Source organism: Sarcophilus harrisii, chromosome 1, assembly GCF_902635505.1.
Source record: "Sarcophilus harrisii chromosome 1, mSarHar1.11, whole genome shotgun sequence".
NCBI classification, from domain to species: Eukaryota; Metazoa; Chordata; class Mammalia; order Dasyuromorphia; family Dasyuridae; genus Sarcophilus; species Sarcophilus harrisii.
The window spans coordinates 43,974,747-43,996,585 of NC_045426.1; the positions used below are offsets into that span (position 1 = coordinate 43,974,747).

The 21,839-nt window shown below is 36.4% G+C and overlaps 1 protein-coding gene across 11 annotated transcripts in view; it reads left to right on the forward strand.

The window, feature by feature from the left end:
• ITPR1 (inositol 1,4,5-trisphosphate receptor type 1) overlaps positions 1–21,839 on the forward strand; it is a 386,707-nt gene that overhangs the window by 134,905 nt on the left and 229,963 nt on the right. For all 11 annotated transcript variants that reach the window (XM_031954255.1, XM_031954269.1, XM_031954258.1 and 8 more), the window contains exon 5: positions 15,781–15,896. In XM_031954255.1, the coding sequence (XP_031810115.1) occupies positions 15,781–15,896 (116 nt within the window). The remainder of the gene's footprint in view (positions 1–15,780; positions 15,897–21,839) is intronic.

Below are 21,839 nucleotides of genomic sequence, written 5' to 3' on the forward strand. Positions count from 1 at the left end.
TAGAACTTTTTAAAATGTATCATGTTTTTAAATATTAAGATTAAAACTAATGTTAAAAATGAATTTTTTAACAATAAAAATTCATATGAATCTTTCTGTGCTCTCCCTCTGCCTGCCACCTCCCCTACTCCCACCCCAACGCTGACTTTCTCTAGGCCTCCTAGTGGAACAAGCTTTAAGGAGATTAGGCTGTAAGCCAGGGAATAGAAGTTATATTAAACCTCCTTGAGGTTATTCGGCAAGGGAAGCCAATCTGGAGCGTGAGCAGTGTGGAAACCCCTCCCAGTCTTCTGACTACTGCTTCTCTAAGGACCTAGGATGTTTGCCTTTTTCCCCTTCTATACTAATCTCCTCTTCTTCTTGCTGGCATTTCCTCTCCCCACTTTTCCTTCTTTATTGGAGGAATTTTGATTTCCAAGGAACGAACATGATTGCTTGCTTATTTTCTCCATTAGAATGTGAACTCCTTGAGGGCACGGATTTTATTTTTGCCTTTCCCTGTGTCCAGGACACTTAGCATTTTGCCTGCTTGCCTATAGTCAGTGCTTCCTCAATGCATTGTGATGGAAAGAACCCTGGCTTTTTCAGCTGGAAGACCAGGGTCAAATCCTGGCTCTGCCAATTTTTACCTGTTTGTCCTAGAACAAGTAACTTGATGTTTCTGCTTCTCATTTTCCTCATCTGGAAAAGGAGTCCAAAAAAACTTTCAGTTCTAAAGCTTTTGTTCCATTTTGGGGATACTTTGGGGTTTTTTTCCTCCCTATATTTTGTCTTGGTGACCTCAGAAGCTTCCATGTTTCCTGCAGAAAGCAGGATTTGAGTCTTGAAGAAAGGCAGGGAAGTTGCAGTCTGAGGTAAACAAGGAGAGCATGCCAGTCATAGAAACAGCAGGTACAAATGTATTGATTAGGGACATGAAGAAACTGAGTTGGAGGAACAGCAAGTGAATCATTGTAGCTCATTCATGATTATGTGAAGAGGATCTGTGAAGAGCTTTAAAAGACAAACTGAGGATTTTACATTTGATTCTGGTAATAATATATAGGGAGCCACTGGAATTTATTGAGTAAGGGGAAGGGGGAAATGATTTGCACTGAGAAAAATCATTTAGCAGTTGAGTGGAGAATGGATTGGAGTGGGGAGAAACTGAGGCATGGATACCAATTAGAGAATACTGTTTAATAGTCTAAGGAAGAAGTGGTGAGGGCCTGGATGGCTGTATTCATCAGTCTTGAGAGATTTTGTAAAGATAAGAAGGACTAGACTAGACATCACATTGGATATGTTTGATGAGTATAAAAAAAGAGTTAAAGATGGTATGAAATTTATGAGCCTGGGTGACTGGGTCCTAATGGTACCTTCCCTAGCAACAGAAAAGTTAAAAACAGGGAAGTGTTTTGGGGAACAGATAATGAATTATGTTTTGTACATTTGAATTAGAAATGGCAGAATATACCTGGAGCTCAGAAGAGAGATTAGGGGTGGATGTATAGATAAGTGAGCATCTACATAAAGATGATAGTTGATGATACTCCATGAGAGCTGATGATTGATCTCACTCAGGAAGTGAGATAATGTGGAGTGTGCTGTAGGTAGATTTTAGTTAGCCTATGGATATGAATGGGAAAAATTAGGTCTTTACTTCAAAATTATTGATATTCTTTTGTAATCCTATGTCTTTTTTCAATTTAAAATAGTATTCTGAGAAGGGGTATATAGACTTCACCAGACTATCAAAGGGACATCCATGTCATGCAGTAAAAAAGTTAACCTCTGGTATAAAGGGAGAAAAGAAAATGATAAAGGACAAAGATTTTCCGGACACTTCCAATTAGTGGGTTGACCTGGTCTGCCCATGGTCACACAGTCAATGTGGGGTAGAACTTGTACCCTGCTCTTCTTATTCAAAGTCGGCTCTCTCTGCACTCCACACTGAATATGTAATGAACACTTGGTGTCTTCCCTAATTCTAAAGCCTATGATCCTAATTACCTGTTGACTTTGTCAGCAATCTTCATTTGATATTGTGATCCCTTTGGGTTATTTGTGACCCCTGTGATATGAATACAGAAGTGACATTGATCTACATATTTATACAACTTTACACAGTTCTTTTTTTAAAAAATGAGGTTTTAAAGAATGAAAATGAGACAAAGTAGATAAAGTAGTATTCATTTGCAGTTTTCTGTTTTGTTTTTCAGACAAGGCAAAAGATGGAGCCAGATTATATAAAATTCTTTTGTAATCCCCCTCTCCTACCACATCACTCCCCACTCTTGACCTTGGCCTCTGAATAAAACTTCCATGGCATGTAAATAGGTCCATGAAAAGTTTGGTTGGCAGTGTAACACTGAAAATTCCACTTCACTTAAAAATGCCATCATCGGGATTTAGCCAGAACAGTTCCTCTGCTGCCTACTCTGCCTTATCTATCCTCTTGAGAATCTGTGAATCTGTAAAGTCCTCAATAGGTTCTTACTTAGTTTTTGTTCCAAAACAAGTCTTTTCCCTTTTCTTCAGGACTTTGCAAATAATAGGTGATTAATAAGTGCTCTAGGAAGAGCCCCAGTATGGAATCAAGAAACCTGAATGTGCATTTTGGTTTTTCCACTTAACAGCAAGACTGGCCAAATAAAATTTTATCTTTCTGGACCTCATTTTCCTCATCTGTGAAATGCATCTAATGGAGGAATGGGTGTATGAGAAAAATTGTCACAGCAGCCATGAAAGCAGCTGAAGCAGGTGCTGTGGAATGCTTAAAGTATGGTCACACATTGAAGATCCAAGGTCAATCATTGCATTCTGAGACATCACCATTTATCTTGACTTTTGTGCTGCCGTTGGATTTTGATGATGCAGTAGAAAAAGTGAGGCTGATGACTTTGCTATTCAACTCCACTTAAATCCAATTTGCACATGAGTGGAGACATCCCCCATGAAGTCATTGGTCCTCTTTGGCATAAAGGACAGATAATAACAACATTGGGGCTATTTGATTAAAATGTTGCATACATTGTCAGATTTGTTTGTACTATATCTGGTGCTTCTGCCAAATTATTTTTTTTTTAAATAAGAAAGTGTTCAAGGAGGAGAGGAGGAGGAAGAGGAGGAGGAGGGAAATAGAAATCACTATAATATAAAAAGAAAAAATATCAATAAATGATATTTTTTAAGATACAAAAATATTTTGTCTGTCAAACATATTCTCAATAAATCCAAAGGCTTATGTCATGCTTAATTACAGATCTTAATTTCCCTAATAGCCATTTTAGGATTCCTGAATTAATGAAATTCATAACATCTAAGAATATTGGAACTGGAAAGGCCCTACCTCAGAAAGATAGCATCTAGTTGTACCCCGTCATTTTCCAGTTGGGAACTCTGTGACCCAGAGAATTGTTGGAATTTTACTCAAAGCCATTCAACTAGTCAGTGATGGATCTGGGACTAGTACTCAGGCCACTTGACATGCAGTCCTGTCTTTCCATTAATGACATATTGCCACCTTTCTTCTGAGAACCTTAAACTGCCTCAGAATTCAACTTTATTCCTACTCTTCATTTTAATTGGAGTCTTCGAGACGCTTTCTCCTCCTCCTCCCACTCCTCAACTCCCAAGCTTTCCATGTCTGTGTGAATGGGTGTTTTTAAAAACTTTCTCTACTTTTGCTCCAAAAGTGGGGGTTATATGTTTCTTTTTGGTCCCTCTCTGTCAAAAAATGTTACTTCTCTCTAACTTCCTTGTCTGCATGTAGAATTTAATATTTTTCTTTAAAGTCTATATAAATTTTCACCCTGGCATTTCATTGTATAGCTCTGATTCTAATTTCTTGAGGTTCATCTTTTAGTTTCCCTTTTATTACTGTGTGGACAAGATAGAAGGTACATACTGAGAGCTCATTCTTGTCTCATATCTTTATCTCAAAAGCCCTTGACACCATCCCACCCCTCATTGTCTCCTCCTTTTGCAGATCCATAAGCTATCATTAGATCCCACTGGTCCCTCAAGTTATTGGATTACATATTTTTTCACTTTTCCAGCTGACCTTTGAAAAAACTATCTTTACTCCTCTTAGCACTTCCCAGCTGGACTTTCATAATAGCTTCCTAATTTGTCCATCTGAATTTCTCCTTGCTCCATTCCATCTTCCACACATATGCCAATGGGATTTTCCTTAAGTGTAGATCTGACATTGTTATCTCCTTACTCAATAAGCTCCAATGGATCCCTATTGACCTGGAACAAAATATAAATTCTTGATTAGATTTTTAAAGCTCTTCACAACTTCTCTCCAACTTTTTTCTACCAACTTCATAATATATTCCTCCCTTTTCCATATTCAATGGCACAGCCAAAATGGCCTTCTCTCTGTTACTTTCACAGGGATTTTTTCATTTTCTACCTCAGAATCTTATTGCCTTCAAGATACAACTCAAGTACCACTTTCTACCTGAAGTCGAGCCTAATTTCCCCACTTGCTAGTGCCTTGCTTCCATTACTTTGTTCTAAACTACATTGCTTTTATTTTGTATAATAATAATATAAGCAGATGTTTACTTCCTCAGTAGAATATAAGGTCCTTGAGAACAGAGATTTTTTTTTTTTTGTCCTTATATCCAGTGTGTTAAAATCAGGATATTGTCCTGTCAAGCAGGATAACCTGGAACAGGGTATCTGGGGTTCGTAATAAAGTTTGTTGGTTCCTTGACTGTATTGAGCGTGAGAATGTTATAAATGCGTAATTAAGTAAAAGGTGATATAATTGTCATTAAAGATAGATGGCTTTTCATTTGAAATTCAAACATCTGCCCAGAATGCATTATGGTCAGCCCCTCTCTGATTTGGTATGTTTGGCTTGACTTCAAGAGTAGTGAAAGATTTTTAGGGAGGTTTAAAAAAGATTCATAATGAAAAACAATGTAATATTTCCCTCCAGTAAAAACTAGAACCCCCTTATAAAGGTGAATTAAGAAAAAATAGTTTCCTTTTTTCAACTTTCAAATTAATATTTTCTCTAAATTCTGATAGATGCCATGTAGAAAATTGGACTGGCCAGATGGCCAATGTACTCCCCTGCTGATTTTCTTGGGCATCTCCAGTTGACCACAGCATTTCATGTCAATGACTCTTTTATATTTGGACCATGGATTTGCTGTCCAACAGCTGGGTGGTGTTTGATATATTATTTGAAATGCAGGAGGGAGTAAAGGTTCAGAGAGAGAGGCATGCATCAGCCCTTTTTTTTTGTTTTATTTCCTCCTCAGGTTCAATCCTTAATGTGACTGACTTTTGAATCCTCCCCTTTCCCTCCCTTTGCCATTCCCATATTAAATGAAAGAGTTTATGGGGTAGATTGGAGAACAGGTCAGATGGTGGTGCTGAAAAAGGATCCCTTCTGTTCCCATTCCCCCTTCCACAGATGTACCTTAAGTCCTCATCTGGTAGATATCTTAACACACTGGATGCTCAGTTAAGTGTTGATCACTTGGCACATCAAACTTAGCTTGTTCCATCCAAGTTCTGAAGAGCAGTTTGGAACACGTGCGGCTCCACTCTGCCTACCCTGCTATTTTATCTGGTTCCCAGCCCATACTTCCATTAACACTTAACAAAACCTCTTTATTCAGTTAAAAGCTTTTATGCTACTAAAGTATGGCAAATATTGGAATTTAAGAAGATTCCCAAGGAAGTTTTTTTGGGGGAACCTTAGTTTATTTTCTTTCTCAAAGGATTACAATAATAACACTTTGTCATGCAAGTTCTTCTTTGTGGTGACTGTTGAAGATTATTTGTTTGGGCTTAACTATATATATTTAAAACCACTGGATGTCTGCATAGCATATAGAGTCTTGTACCCAGTTCAAACTTTAATTGTGTGCTTCATTGACACCCACATGACAAGGGGCAGTGAAGAGTTGCCATTTTGTAGTATTTCTGAAGGTTAGGTTGAATACTATTCCCTTAATTGAATTTTTGCCTTGATGTCAGTTGCTAAGCAACTGTGGAGACAGGGCAAAATCAGAGCAGCTAATTTGGTTCTGTTACAAATAAATTAGCATCTCATATATTTACATAGACCTTAAGTTGCAATGGCTTAAACTACTCTAATATTCAGTTTAACTTCAAGGAATATTCAAAGGGCGTGAATGGGGTGGTGACTAATGTGGTCTGTCTTTTTAAATCTGCCCTCACTTTTGTTAACTATAATTACTGATAGTTGTAAGCCAGTATTTCATTTCCCTTTCTTTAATTGCTGTATAAAAAACAGATATTGTGTATGTCGGGTCTAATGTGAAAATTTTAGTCATCTTTCATTGATGTCTCCTGTAGTTTACCTGTACAGATGAACTGACCTCCCTACCCCCATCCCAAAGCTAAATTTATCAATTGACAAATGTTTCCCTAGCACTTGTGAACAAATGTGTGTGAGTACTTTCTCATATCAGGTGTTTTTAATGATTTTTGTGTGTGTGTATCAGGTTCCCCTTTGGCAGTCTGGTGAAATTCATGGACAGATTCATGCTTTTAAATGCATAAAATATCTAGGATTTCATTACTTAGGAAACTAATGTTTAGAGAAAATAAAAATGTATTTTTTTCCTTATTCAGATTCAGGGATTTCTTGAAAGAGGTCTGTGATCCTCAGTTAATAATCCATGTTCTATCTGCTTGATATAGTAGTAGGTTTTATCAGGAAAGAGTTGTTTTCTCCTCCTTCCCAGCCCCGTTCTCTTCATTTTACAGATCTTGAGGTTTAGCGAAGTTTTGAGTTAATTAAGGTTACCTGGCTAAACAGGTGGCTTTGGTCATTACTTTTACATCTCTGAGATTTGACTTCCTTAGCTCCAGAATGGATATGATGGTTTTTACTCTACTTTTTCTCACTCCCATGGTTTTTGGGGAAAATTGAACATGATAATTCAGGGAACATATTTTGAAAACCTTAAGTTGTCATTCATATGTAAGATCTTTTTATTTTTATTTTTTTGGCTCCTCCATGAAAACTTGATGGTTTAGAAAAAAAGATTAGTAGTCATGTATCATGTTTTCTCAAGTGGATAAAAATGTTTTTATTTCTATTTGAGTAGCAATAAAGGAAAGTACACTGGCAGATGTCATAGCACCTTAGAGATGGAAAGGATCATGGGATCATTCGGAGCTTGGAAGAGACCGTTTGGTTCTACCTTCTCAGTTAATGGATGAGAAATTTGAAACTCAGAGAAGTGACTTCAGCACTGGAGCTAGATATCATTTATATTTCTTGGCATCTTTAGATTCACAGTTTCCATCTTAAAGAAATTTTTGTTTGTTTTGAGTTTTTTTTTTTCTTTTTCTTTGCATGCAATTGCTTGGATTTAACTTTAACATATGACCTGGTTTAAGGTAAAAATAATGACCAATGTCAACTATTATCCAAGTAACCTCTCTATGCCTCCTTTTTAAAAATTTATATATTAGAGGTCATCTAGTTCAACCCCTTCATTTTATAGGAGAGAGAATTAAGTCCCAGAAGGAGGGAAGTGTTTTGTCTGGGATCATCAAGATATTTAATTGGCAGAGGAAGGATTTGAATTCATGTACTCAGCCTCTAAATCCAGAATTCATTCCACTATCCCACATTGTATGGGGCTTGAGGCAGTTTAATGTCAATGAAGGAACCATGGACTAGTCATTCTAATCATGACTCTACTGCTTACCAAATGTGAGACTTTGAATATGCAGCTGGACCTTTCTGGGGTTCATTTCTTCATCTTTAAAATGAGAGTTAAATCAAAGGATTTGTACTATTTCTTCTTCTACTTCTGAGATTCTATGGTTCCGATCAGTTTTTATGAAACAGTATCATTAGCAGAATGGTTTCATTGTATATGTTCTATTGCTTGCTTTTTCCCCACACCTGACTTTTTTGAAGACATTCTTCATGTCTCTTGTGTGGATTTAGCTCATTTGGTTACAGTAATAGTGTCCATTTTGGGGTTAGGGACTTCTTGGGGGTTTTGGCCTTCAAGATGGGATCTGATTAACCCTAAAAGGTGTATCTCACTATTTCTCTCCAACACAACCAAATCTATGTTTGCCCTTATTCTCCAATAATTCCTCAAACTGCTCCTTCCCTTCTCTGTTTAAGTTCCCAACCCATTCCTCTTCCCCTTATGTAATAGGCATCTCAATCTCAGAGCATTTATAAGCTCACCATCTCCTAAGTATTCCTGTATCCTCTGTGACAGATGCTATTAGGAAAATGTTCCCTATATGTTGCACATGCAGTTCCTATCCCTCCCTTCCTCTACCCCTCTATCCAGTCAGCTGGTAAAAAAAATGTATTAAACACCTACAGTGTTCCAGGTACTGTCCTAAATGCTGGGGTTAAAAAAGGGGGGAGCAAAAGGCGGTCCCTTCCCTCAAAGAGCTTATAATCTAATGGGGGAGACAACATCAAGTAAATATAAACAAATAAGCTCTATAGTGGATAAATAGGAAATAATCAGCAGAAGGAAGCACTAGAGTTAAGTGGGGCTGGGAAAGGCTTCCTGTAGAAGGTGAGAGTTTAGCTGGGATGTTATCTGAGAAGCCAATAGGTAGATCTGAGGAAGGAGTAAGTTCCAGCTATGGGAGACATCCAAAGAAAATGCCTAAGATTAAAAGAAAGAGTGTATTGTTCCTGATACAGTCAAGAGATCAGTGACAGTGAACTGAAGAGCACGTTATGAGAAATGAAATGCAAGAAGAGTGGGAAGGTAGGAGAGGTCTAAGTTATGAAGGGCTTTGAATTTCAAGCAGAGGATTTTTTATTTGATGTTGGATATGCTAGGAGACCACTGAAGTTTATCAAGTAGGGGACAACATGGTCAGATCTGCACTTTAGAAAAATCACTTCAGTGGCTTAACACAAGATGTACTGGAGTGGGGAAAGATGAGATGGGCACAACAATCGACAACCTGGTGCAATAGGAGATGAGAACAGGATCAAAAATGTTATGAAGATAGAATCAAATGGAATCAAATGGGGTGTGTATGGTGTGTGTGTATGTGTATGTGTGTAAAATAATGAACTGAAGAGGATTCTGAGACTGTAAGCCTGAGAAGATGGCTTTGCCATTGACAATAATAGGAAAATTTTACAGAAGAGAAGGGGAAAAGATAATGAGCTCTGTTTTGGATTTGTTGATTTTAAAATATCTTCTGGACCTTCTGTTGGAGATATCTGAAAGACAATAGGAGATGCAAGATTGTTTATCAGCAGAGAATAGAATAGGTGGGTTTGAGAATCCTTAGTATAGAGATGGTAATTCAATCTCCCAGAATGGAGGAGATCACCAAGTGAAGAAGAAGGGAGAAGAAAAGAGAGTCCAGGAAAAAACCCTGAGAAGTCTCTGTGAATGGTGGGAGTTATCCAAGGCTGAGGCTTGGCTGGGTGCAATGGGTACAATGATAAGGGAAACAGGAATTCAAAAGAGGAGTACAGAGTTAACATGGAGTCTTTATGGGGAAAAGAAAGTAGGAGAGAACTGAAATCAGGAGATCAGAGGTCTCCGTATAGATAAATAGTAGGGTTTGTTAGGGAGGCAGAGGGCAGAATATAAGGTTTTTTCAGAATTTGTAAATGTGGAAGTGATACATTTGTAAGTTATGGCAATATGGAGGCTATAACCATCTTTGTATGTAGCTAAAATGGGTGGAAAAGTAGGTTATGGGAAGTGACTAAGTTGAGGAGCACCCCTGAGTGCTTAGGGGGTTTGAGAAAGAGTTGTTATGGATATTGAAGCCCCCTGGTATTGAGAGTAAGAGTTGAAGAGGAGGGAAAAATTGTGACCCAGGTACTGAAGTCATTGAGGAAGGAAAGAGAGTGACCTGGAGGTCTGTGGACAACAACTACTAGGATTTTGATTGGGTGGAAGATAAAAAGATCATGAACCTCAAAGGAGGACTTTCCATTCCCTCAGATTTGCAGCCTTAGTGTCATATGCATAAGGCAGGCAAGCCTCTGGTGCCAGACTAGTCACTGATGAGTAGGAACACCAAATCACCCCTTTTCTTTCTGAGTTGTTCAGGTTAAGCAGACATGATATTTTGCAATATGCATCACAAATCTTTACTTTTTTTCCCCCTCAAACCCTGCTTCCCTTCAGAACTTGCCTATTTTGTTGAGGGTACCTCCAAATCTTCCTTTCAGCCTCAGGGTCCTTCTTAACTCCTTCCTCTCTCTCACCTCACCATATTGTCACGTACCAATGGCCAAATCTTGTCATACTTATACAACTCTCACATTCATCTCTTTCTCTCTATTCATATGACTTGCCTCCAGCCTAGTCCAGACTTGTCCCTGTCTCTTCTGGAGTATTGTGGAAGGCTTCTAAGTGTTCCTTGTGCATGATCAAGGCAAGTTTGATCACATCACTTCCCCACTCGTAGACTCTGGTGGATTTCTATTGACTCCAAGATCAAATATGATTTAATCTTTTTCTTATCATTTAAAAAATTACATTTTGTGTATGTTGCACATATTATTTATACAGTTATTCACATGTAAAATTTATTTTTTAAAATGAATAAATACATCTTGGGAATATTATATTCATTTTTTTAGCTGATTAAGATGTATGATAAAAAATTTGGAGGCAATTGAGTTAAAGGATGGTACTCATGAGATGAAAATCATAGAATTCATTTCTCCCCACGTGGATCAGTTAGCTTTTTAAAAAAAGAAATCACTTTGCTAATAGCAAAAAAAAAAAAAAAAGAAAAAAAAAGAAAAAGAAAAGAAAAGAAATCTCCTATGTTTTTACATAACCTAGATTTTCTGATTGAGGCCTTGACTTTACTCACTCTGGCCATCTACCTGACTGGTGTGTGCTGTTGGCCAAAGGGAATTAGGTCAAAAGGGCTGCAGAGATGAATATAAATTCTTCCCTGCTAGTGGGAAAAGAAAGGTGTTCTAATGGGCATCAGCATCTCTGACAAAGATAATATTATTAGTGATGGATATTGCTAACAGTGTATCATCACTGTGTATGAGGGATAGCCCCTTGGTTATTTACTAGAGAAAGAATTAAAATAGGATTTCAGTCTTCTTTGTTTTGAGCTCATGGACTCTGTCATTTATCTACCAAAGTTGTTAAAATGTCTGACGGATTACCTTCTTGGTAGTGACTTTCTCAGTGGCCTTAATTCCACTTTTTATAATTACTTATGGCCAGATAGAAATCTTCAGACAGTGAGGTGCCGATGCAATTCAAAATCACACTGTATTCATGGAATCTATACAAAAAATACCATCTATTAGGACATAAAGACCTCAAAATCAAATGCAGAAAGGCCCCAATAATAAATGTATTCTTTTCAGATCGTGATGCAATAAAAACAACATTCAATAAAAAGCCAGGGGAAAATAGATCAAAAAGTAATTGGAAACTAAATAATCTCATCCTAAAGAATGAATGGGTGAAACAGCAAATCATAGACACAATTAATAATTTCATCCAAGAGAATGACAATAATGAGCAACATACCAAAATTTATGGGATGCAGCCAAAGTGGTAATAAGAGGAAATTTTATATCTCTAGAGGCTTACTTGTATTAAATAGAAAAAGATCAGTGAATTGGGCTTGCAATTAAAAAAGCTAGAAAAAGAGCAAATTAAAAACTCCAAATCAAATACTAAACTTGAAACTCTAAAAATAAAAGGCGAGATTAATAAAATTGAAATAAAAAAACTATTGAATTAATAAATAAAACTAAGAGTTGGTTTTATGAAAAAAACAAGAAAATAGATAAACGTTTGATAAATTTGATTAGAAAAAGAGGAAAATCAAATTGTTAGTCTTAAAAATGAAAAGGGAGAACTTTCCACTAATGAAGAGGAAATTAGAGCAATAATTAGGCATTACTTTGCCCAACTGTATGTCAATAAATTTGGTAACCTAAGTGAAATAGATAAATAACTACAAAAATATAGGTTCCTCAGATTAACAGAGGAGGAAGTAAATTGCTTAAATAGTCCCATTTTAGAAAAAGAAATAGAACAAACTATGAATCAACTCTATTCAAAAAAATCCCCAGGACCAGATGGATTTACACCAAAAATTTAAAGGACAGTTAACCCCAATACTATATAAACTATTTGAAAAAAATAGGGAATGAAGGACTCCTACCAAATTCCTTTTATGACACAGACATGGTACTGATACCTAAATCAGGTAGGATGAAAACTGAGAAAGAAAATTATAAGACCAATCTCCCTAATGAACATTGATGCAAAAATCTTAAATAAAATATTAGCAAAGAGATTACAGAAAACCATCTTCAGGATAATAAACCATGACCAAGTAGGATTTATACCAGGAATGCAGGGCTGGTTCAATATTAGGAAAACTATTAGCATAATTGACTATATTAACCAAATTAACAAAAACCATATAATCATCTCAATAGATGCAGAAAAAGCATTTGATAAAATCTAACACCCTATTAAAAACACTAGAGATTATAAGAATAAATGGACTTTTCCTTAAAATAGTCAGTAGCACCTATTTAAAACCATCAATAAGCATCATATATAATGGGGATAAGCTGGAACTATTCTCAATAAGATCAGAAGTAAAACAAGGGTACTCACTATCATTATTACTGTTCAATATTGTATTAGAAATGCTAGCTTTGGGAATAAGAGATGCAAAAGGGAATTAGAGTAGGTAATGAGGAAACCAAATTATCACTCTTTGCAGATGATATGATGATATATACTTAGAGAACCCCAGAGAATCTACTAAAAAGCTATTAGAAATAATCCACAATTTTAGCAAAGCTGGAGGATACAAAATAAATCCACATAAGTCATCAGCATTCTTATATATCACTAACAAAATCCAACAGCAAGGGATACAAAGAAAAGTTCCCTTTAAAATAAATGTTGATAGTATAAAATATTTGGGACTCTATCTGCCAAGAGAAAGTCAGGAACTATATGAGTAAAACTACAAAACATTTTCCACACAAATAAAGTCAGATCTAAACTTTTGGAAAAATATTAAGTGCTCTTGGATAGACTGAGTGAATATAATAATGATGATAATACTACCTAAACTAATCTATTTATTTCATGCTATACCAATCAGACTCCCAAAAAACTATTTTAATGACCTAGAAAAAATAACAATAAAATTCATCTGGAAGAGCAAAAAGTCAAGAATTTCATGGGAACTAATGAAAAAAAATCAAATGAAGGTGGTCTAGCTGTACCAGATCAAAAACTATATTATAAAGCAGAGGTCATCAAAACCATTTGGTACTGGCTAAGAAATAAACTAGTTGATCAGTGGAATAGGTTAGGTTCACAGTATGAAATAGTCAATAACTATAACAATCTAGTGTTTGACAAACCCCAAGACCCCAGCTTTTGAGATAAGAATTCACTATTTGACAAAAACTGCTGGGAAAATTGGAAACTAGTATAGCAGAAACTAGGCATTGATCCACACTTAACACTGTCAAAATGGGTTCATGATTTAGGCATAAATAATGAGATTATGAATAAATTAGAAGAACATAGGATAATATGCCTCTGAGACCTCTGGAGGAGGAAGGAATTTGTCATCAAAGAAGAACTAGAAATCATTATTGATCACAAAATAGAAAATTTTGGTTATATTAAGTTAAAAGTTTTTGTACAAACAAAACTAGTGCAGACAAGATTGGAAGGGAAGCAATAAACTGGGAAAACATTTTTACATTCAAAGGTTCTGATAAAGGCCTTATTTCCAAAATATATAGAGAAGTAACTCAGATTTATAAGAAAACAAGCCATTCTCCAATTGATAAATGGTCAAAGGATATGAACAGACAATTTTGAGATGAAGAAATGGAAACTCTTTCTAATCATATGAAAAGGTATTCCAAGTGACTATTGAACAGAAAAATGCAAATTAAGACAACTCTGACATTCCACTACACACTTCTCACATTGGCTAAGATGACGGGAAAAGATAATGCTGAATGTTGGAGGGGATGTGGGAAAACTGGGACACTGATACATTGTTGGTGGAACTGTGAATGAATCTAACCATTCTGGAGAGCAATTTGGAACTATGCTCAAAAAATTATCAAACTGTGCATACCCTTTGATCCAGCAGTGTTACTATTGGGATTATATTCCAAAGAGATATTAAAGAAGGGAAAGGGACCTGTATGTGCAAGAATGTTTGTGGCAGCCCTCTTTGTAGTGGCCAGAAACTGGAAACTGAGCAGATGCCCATCAATTGGAGAATGACTGAATAAATTGTCATATATGAATATTATGGAATATTATTGTTTGGTAAGAAATGACCAGCAGGATGATTTCAGAAAGGCCTGGAGAGACTTACATGCATTGATGCTAAGTGAAATATGCAGAACCAGGAGATCATTATACATGGCAACAACAAGGTTATATGATGATCAGTTCTGATGGATGTGACTCTCTTCATCAATAAGATGATTCAAACCAGTTCCAATTGTTTAATAAAGAAGAGAATCAGCTACACCCAGAGAAAGGATTATGGGAATTTAGTGTGGACCACAACATAGCATTTCCCCTCTTTCTGTTATTGTTTGCTTGCATTTTTGTTTTACTTCTCAGTTTTTTTCTTTCTTTCTAGATCCAATTTTTCTTGTGCAGCAAAATAACTGTATAAATATGTTATACATATTTAACATGTATTGGACTACCTGCCATCTAGGGGAGAGGGTGGGGAAGAGGGGAAAAGTTGGAACAGAAGTTTTTGCAAGGGTCAGTGTTGAAAAATTACCCATGCATATGTTTTGTAAATAAAAAGCTATAATAAAAAAAATCACATTGTATTTAGGTTCCCCCCAAAAAACTATTGAATGTTGTGATTTTAAAATGTACTACATACCATAAAAGCTCACTGGTTTCAACTCATAGTGGAAAAAGTCAATCCTAATTACTAAAATTTCTGAATATTAAAATACTCTACCAGAAATGCCTGTGAAGTATCACTGTGGAACAGACAAGATCTGGATGTTGAATCATTAATATCTCATTCTAAGGCTCACTATCTGTGTGGCTCAGTGCCATAGGAGATCATTGAACCTCTTGGAACTCCAGACATCTCTCTAAGACTACAAACTATAGTTAGATTGCATTCCTCAGGGAAGGAGAGTCTCATACCAACAAAGTCAAAGGACTTTGAGCTGATTTATGAAGTAGAAGACTTGACTTGATTACTTTCAAAGATTTGCAATAATTAGCTTAGAGGCTAACAGTGTTCTTTTGGGTATAGGAGACCTGCTTAAAGAAAAGAATCAAAAGAAGTTGTAATTAAAAATAACCTCATCTACCCTATATATTTGATTTGGGACAGGTAGGATTTTAGGTATGGTATACTGTAATTAAAGCTGATATTTATTTTTTTTAATACAGCTGAATGTGAATTAGTGAGCCTTGTTTAAATGATCTCAAATCCTAAATGAGTGGATTTCAAAATAATCAAGCTTTATCTCCTTTGGATGAATAACCAAAGGAAATCCTCTTTACCAAGATTTAAGTTTTCAGAGACTTGGTTGAAGAGCTCTTCAACTTGTTTCTTTTAAACATGATATTCCTCAACCATTTTTAAAAATATGATTTGTTTGGTGAATGTTGAATTCCACATGCAATCTGTTGCACAAAGTGAGGATGTTGTAAATGTTTAAAGGTTAGAAGTGATTAAAAATTTTTTGTAAATGGAATTTTCTCAAACTTCTCAAAATTTTCTCCTTTCCTATTCTCCTTTTTCTTTTAGATTGCCTCTTTAAGCTATGTCCTATGAATCGATACTCTGCACAGAAGCAGTTTTGGAAAGCTGCAAAGCCTGGAGCTAACAGCACGACAGATGCAGTACTACTCAACAAATTGCACGTATGTATCGAAGATAACGCAGCCATAGTTTGTGATGCCCTTACATTTCCACATCTGGTTTCATTTGGCATTTAATTGGTATTTGGTGGTGGTAGGGTTAAATCTCTGTCCAAACCCTACCTTGGTGCTCTCTGTTATTATACATCATTTAATCAAGTGGTGAAGGTTTTTTCTTTTTACTCCGATTCCTCTATATCCCCAAAAGAAAGATGGTTAACAGGTTTCACAGGAGTTGGTACCTTCCCTCACAGAGACTGTGAGATTGTCCTTTCTGATACAGCATGGGGCTTCAGACTTTGAGGGCACATTCTTGTATTGATTTTTCACTGGATTGAGAATCGGGAGACCTCCAGCTTCTAGTCCTGACTTGCTATGTGACCCTGGGCAAGTGGCTTAAGTTGCTTAACTAATCTGAACCTCAGTTTCTCCATCTGTAAAATTGTGATGGTAATATTTGCCCCTCCCACCTCCCAGGAATGCTCTTCTGAAGAAAGACACCGCTATAAATCCAAGGTATTATCATATTATTGCCATTTGGGGCTTGGTGGTGATGTTCAGGATTATTGAATAGGCTCAGTTGTTTAGTAAAACAGGTGACCCCTCAAAGTCAAATGTACAGTCTCTGCAAGGGTTAGGTAATTACTCTTGTCTTGTCCAGAGACTGCACTATTAGTCCTGGCTAGCAGTCTCATTGATGTATACTGTTGGTTCTTACTAGGGGGAGGGAAGAGCCCAGTACAAATCTATCACCACATAGATAAACAATTTGAAGCAGATATCCAATTAGTTGGGTCAGCAGCCAGTATTTAAACAATGTATTCAGCAATCCCAAATTCATTCTGTTGTCTTTCTTCTATGGTATAAAATGTTGTGTCCTGCTTTCTAGAGCCCCTAAGATGGGGTGACAAAACATGTCGTGCTTTGTAGAGCCCCCATGCTGGAGTGATTAAAATATACCATCTTAGTGGAGAAGTGATGAGATGAAAGGAGTGTATTTTAATCATCCTGGCATGGGGGCTGTAAATAGCACGGTATGTTTTGTCACCCCAACTTGGGGACTCTAGAAAGCAGGACACATCAGTAAAATGTATTTAATTTGTGAGCACTTCTCAATCTCCAAATAGTTCTTCTACCTTCCAGGTCTCTACTGCATGTCTATTGTTGACAGAATACGATCTTTCAGTCTCATTTTTGAAAAATCAAATAAGAGATTTTAAGCATCCATGTTAACCTCAATCCATAGAAAAAGTACCCATTCTTACCTTTTCCTCTGAGGTAGGACCGGAGTAGTGTAGTTCATCTTTCTAACTGGGCAAATAAACAGTTAACTACTTAAATATTTTCATTTTTGTGGCATCTTTTCCAGGACAGGGGAATATATGGATGAATTTCAAATATTTGCTGAGACAATAATAGATTAATTAGTCTTAAGCTTTATTTAGTCTCTGATTCTTTTCAAATGGATTTCTTTCTTTTAAGCATGAGTGTATATCCCCAGTGATAAGATTTGGATTATTTTAAATTAGCACCATATAAGGGATGGGATGCTTGGGCCACCTGACTTTCTTTGCTTGCTCTCCATAGTGATTTAAGAAGGCTGACATCTAGTGGTCTTGAATGTTTACAGAATCACTGAACCGAAGAGTTGGAAGAGACCCCAGTGGCCATTTAATCCAAACCATTCACCAAAGGAATCCCCACTGTAACATCCCTGGCAAATTTAGTCTGGGCTTTTTTCCACGGGATCCAACCATTTTCCAATACCTTAAGGTCTTGCTTCCTTGATTTTCCCTCCATCCCCATAGCATTTATTTTAAAGGTCTTGACTGTTTCCTGATGATGATTTACCTGTTTCCTTGAAACAGACCCTCACATTGTTTTATTCTCAGAAACGATCAGTTCTTAATATGCGCCTTAAGCTTCAAAAGGATAAAAGGAACTGAGATAGTGACAACTCATTATTGTCTGTTGAGCCACAGTCCTGTATTACTTGTTTCCACAAGCCTAATATAATATCTCATGATGTATTTTGAGCTTGTTGACCTTAAAAAGAGGGGATAGGGAGGACATTTTCCTACTATCCCAGTGACCTTTTTTGCAGTCATTTAATCAGGTCTTTCCAATGTCAGCAGCAGAGTAAATAGCAGCCCAGGCAATAGTAAAGAAAGTTAATCTTGGTTTTCTTTAAGGAACTTAGTAGCAACACTGATTAATAATCATAGTCATTACAATGGAACTTTGAATTTCCTTTTAGCTGATCCTATGAGGGGCAGAGGAACAGGTGGTATGTCCTCAGTTTAGGAATAAAGTTGTAACATACGGCTGATAGGAAGGAACATGGGAAACCTATCTGGAGACAGTAGATCATGTGCAAATTCAGCATTTGTTTCAGTAGTTTTGCAGATAGAGGCCCCAACTTTATTTTTATTTATTTCTATCTTTTTAATGATATTTTATTTTAACAAATATATGCAAAGATATTTTTCAGCATGCATCTTTGCAGAACACTGTGTTCCAAAATTTTCTCTCTTCTCCCTTCTTCCCCCTCTCTAAAACAGCAAACAACTTTATATAGGTTAAACGTGCAGTTTTTTGAAACATATTTTCATATTTGCCATGTTGCACAAAACAAATCAGATCAAATTTTAAAAAAAAAACATTAGAAAGGAAAAAGGCAAGGAAACAAACAACAATCCAAAAAAGGTGAAAATACTATGCTTCGATCCACATTCAGTCTTTATAGTTTTCTCTCTGGGTGTGTTTTTCTGTTTATTAGAGCTGAGGCCTCAACTTTATTAGAAATAATTTTGGTGATTCATTAGCAAATTTAAGTTCATTTATTGGTAAAAACAAAACAAAACAAAACAAAACAAAACATTGTCTGCTGTCCCTACTTGCCTATCTTGTTTTCTCACTTATTTAGCCTAAAACAACATGATGGTTTCCAATATCTATAGGCCATTCTCTGTTGTGGGTGGCTTTCTCAGTGCTGCCTTATGAAGCTAAAGGAAAAGGTTTGATGTTCATATATTTAGTGAAGAATAAGTGTCATGTATTTGTTCAAATTTTTTACCCCCCTATCTCCCACAAAAATAACATGAAGAAAAACCTAAGGAAATAATAATAAATTTAACCTCTGGATTTTATGCTCATTGGAAAGACAAGTCAGCTTAATTGTGAGCTTTCTCATACATTTTATCTTTCTAATAAGCTGTTGAGGTGATTAATCTTGACCTGTCACTCCTTTTGCTAGTTTCTCATTTGACTATGACCATTTAACTCATTTAGATGCAATTTCCAGATTCATCTTTGGGATTTATTCCTAAATCACTGATTTTCAATTAAAGTTTTCTATAATGAATGTATTGCTTGCAAATTTGTGTTTAGGTCTGTTGGTCCCAATTTCTTGGCAGTTTAAAGCACAATCAAGGTTCTCTTGAGAAGGATGTGCTAAAATGTTAAAGCATGGTAATTTTTTAAGTGGGATGCTTACTTTATTGATACAGATCCTAGCCTCTTTTTAATTTCATCTTTTAGAATTTGTCACTTAGAAAATCATTAGCCAACATAGGGAGGATGATGCAGTAGAAAGAACATTGGATTCAGGGTCAGTTGGCTTCAAATTCCTGGCTCTGCCTCTTATTATCTGTGTGATTTTGGGGCAAGTCACGTGAGTTCTTAGGATCCTTACTTCCCTTGCCTGTAAAATGAGGCACTTCCATAAACCATGTCCATGGATGTTTCAGACTATAAAACTCTGGTCTTGTGCTTTGTGGTCTCTGACCCTCATACACCCAAGCTAGGCTGGTCCTCACACAACAGATGTACTGCATCTTTGATCAAGCTTGCCAATTTGGCAGAACCTGCTGGAACTAGTGCTCTCCTGAAATAGTCTTCAAGAAACCAAGGTCACCTCCACATCACAATGAGGCTTTGGAGTAAGACTTCAGTGAATGTGAAAGAAAAATATACTTTTGATGTGAGCACCTTGAGAAGTAGGGATTTAAAAAAATCTTTATGTGGTCCAGAAAGTCTTTATATGGTCCACGGCCTACCAGCATTCTACATAAAGTAGGAGCTTAATAAATACTTGTGGATAAATTGATTAATGAAGGAGTTGTCTTTTTTATTATAATGATTTTATAAGTGGGAAATAGGATATTTCAGGGTACCAAAGATGATTTTTATTTTATATAACTCCACTGTCTTTTCTTTTCAAGATACAGTTTCCCTTTTTGGTTTGTTTGGTGACATCTTTCCAAAAGTTTCACTAAGAAAATCATTTTCAAGGCAAAATGAAACAATAACTGAAAAATCCAATTTTTGGATTTGTTTAGTATAAATATCTCTCCCTAAATAACAAATGGAGAGCAAGGCTGTCATAAGGGGTCAATATCATCATTATTTCTACTGTGTCTAGAGATGCCACTGGGCATAAAGGCTTAAAAGGGAAGGAAGGTGAAAGAGAGAAGAGAGAAAAGAAATAAGAAAAAAGGAGGGAGAGAGAATAGAAGGGGTGAGTACATAAAGGAAGAAGAAGGTGGGGAGAAAGGAAGGGCAGGAGGAAGAGAATGAGAGATGGTGGGCCATTATGAGTGGCCTGTCCTGTCCTAGTCTGGTCTGTGGAGATTTGCATTTTAATCCAGTGAAATTTCTCAACTCATTTTCTTCAGACAGTTTACCCAAATCAGTATAAATAAAGAGACATGTGAATGAAATTTTATTTTGAGAATCTGGTAGAGTGAGAATAAACTCATTATTATTTGCATCATTGAAGGAGGGGGGGCAGTCTCATGTAGTTTTTTTATAGACTATCAATTGGTTTTGGAACTCGCCATCTAGTTAACTTTTCTCATCAGATTTAAGCTTTTAAATCTTGACTTAAATGAGGCTTATATGTGGATGGAGTAGGAAACTGCCAAAACAGTGGGATTCCATGAACACTCAAAGGTGTTCTGCCCTCAAATAATTCCCCAATTGGCTTTCTATAATATCTTGGCAAATGCCAAGTCTAAAGGTCCTTTGGTTTGATGTCCTGTGCATGCAAGAGAGCATAGTTAAAATGCAGCTATATTACCTGGGACAAATTGCAACCTATGAGCATCCAGTCATTTCTTCCTTAGTTTACTTTGATAAATAAATGAACCCATATCCTTCTTCATGTTGACATTTTCCCCAATAGGTTAAAATAATTAGTCAATCAGTAAATATTTATTAAGTGCCTACTATGTGCTAGGCACTTTTCTGAGATATAAAAAGAGGCAAAGACAGCCCCCTGCCTTCAAGGAGTCCACAATCTAATAGAAAAATGACCTACAAACACACACACTATAAATAGAAAATAGCAGAAGGAAAGAAGTACATTTAGTACTTAGAAGTACATTTAAGAAAGCTTTCTTGCAAAAAGTAGGATTTCAATCATGGCTTAAAGAAAGCCAAATTGCAGCCCATTCATGGCTTCTCATTCTAGATCACTCTTACCTGTGCTTTTACATGAAACCGAAGACTCCCAATGAGCTGAAGACTTTCCTTGTAGGTATTTCATGGATTTCAGCTTTTCATGTTGTTATTTCCCATAGCCTAGTTTTTGTTATTCCATCAACCTTTTAGAAGAGATCCTAAGGAAGGCCAGACAGAGATATTTTGATGAGGTTTGAATACTGTTTGAAGGAAAAGGAGCCATTATAGATCTAGAATTAAAGGGAACCCTAGAGATCATCCAATCAGGAGATCATACCTCTGGAACTGGGAGAGAGCTCAGAAGGCTCCTAGATCCTTCTGTTTTGCTTTTACAGATGAGGAAACTCATAGAGCAAATGAGATCATCTACATGAAGGTCTTTGCAACCTCAAATCTCTCAGAATATTAGGTCTTACCAAGTCTCTGCAGACATTGTGCTTTGTTCTCTGAACCCCAACTTACTTGCCCACTTTCCAGAAGAAG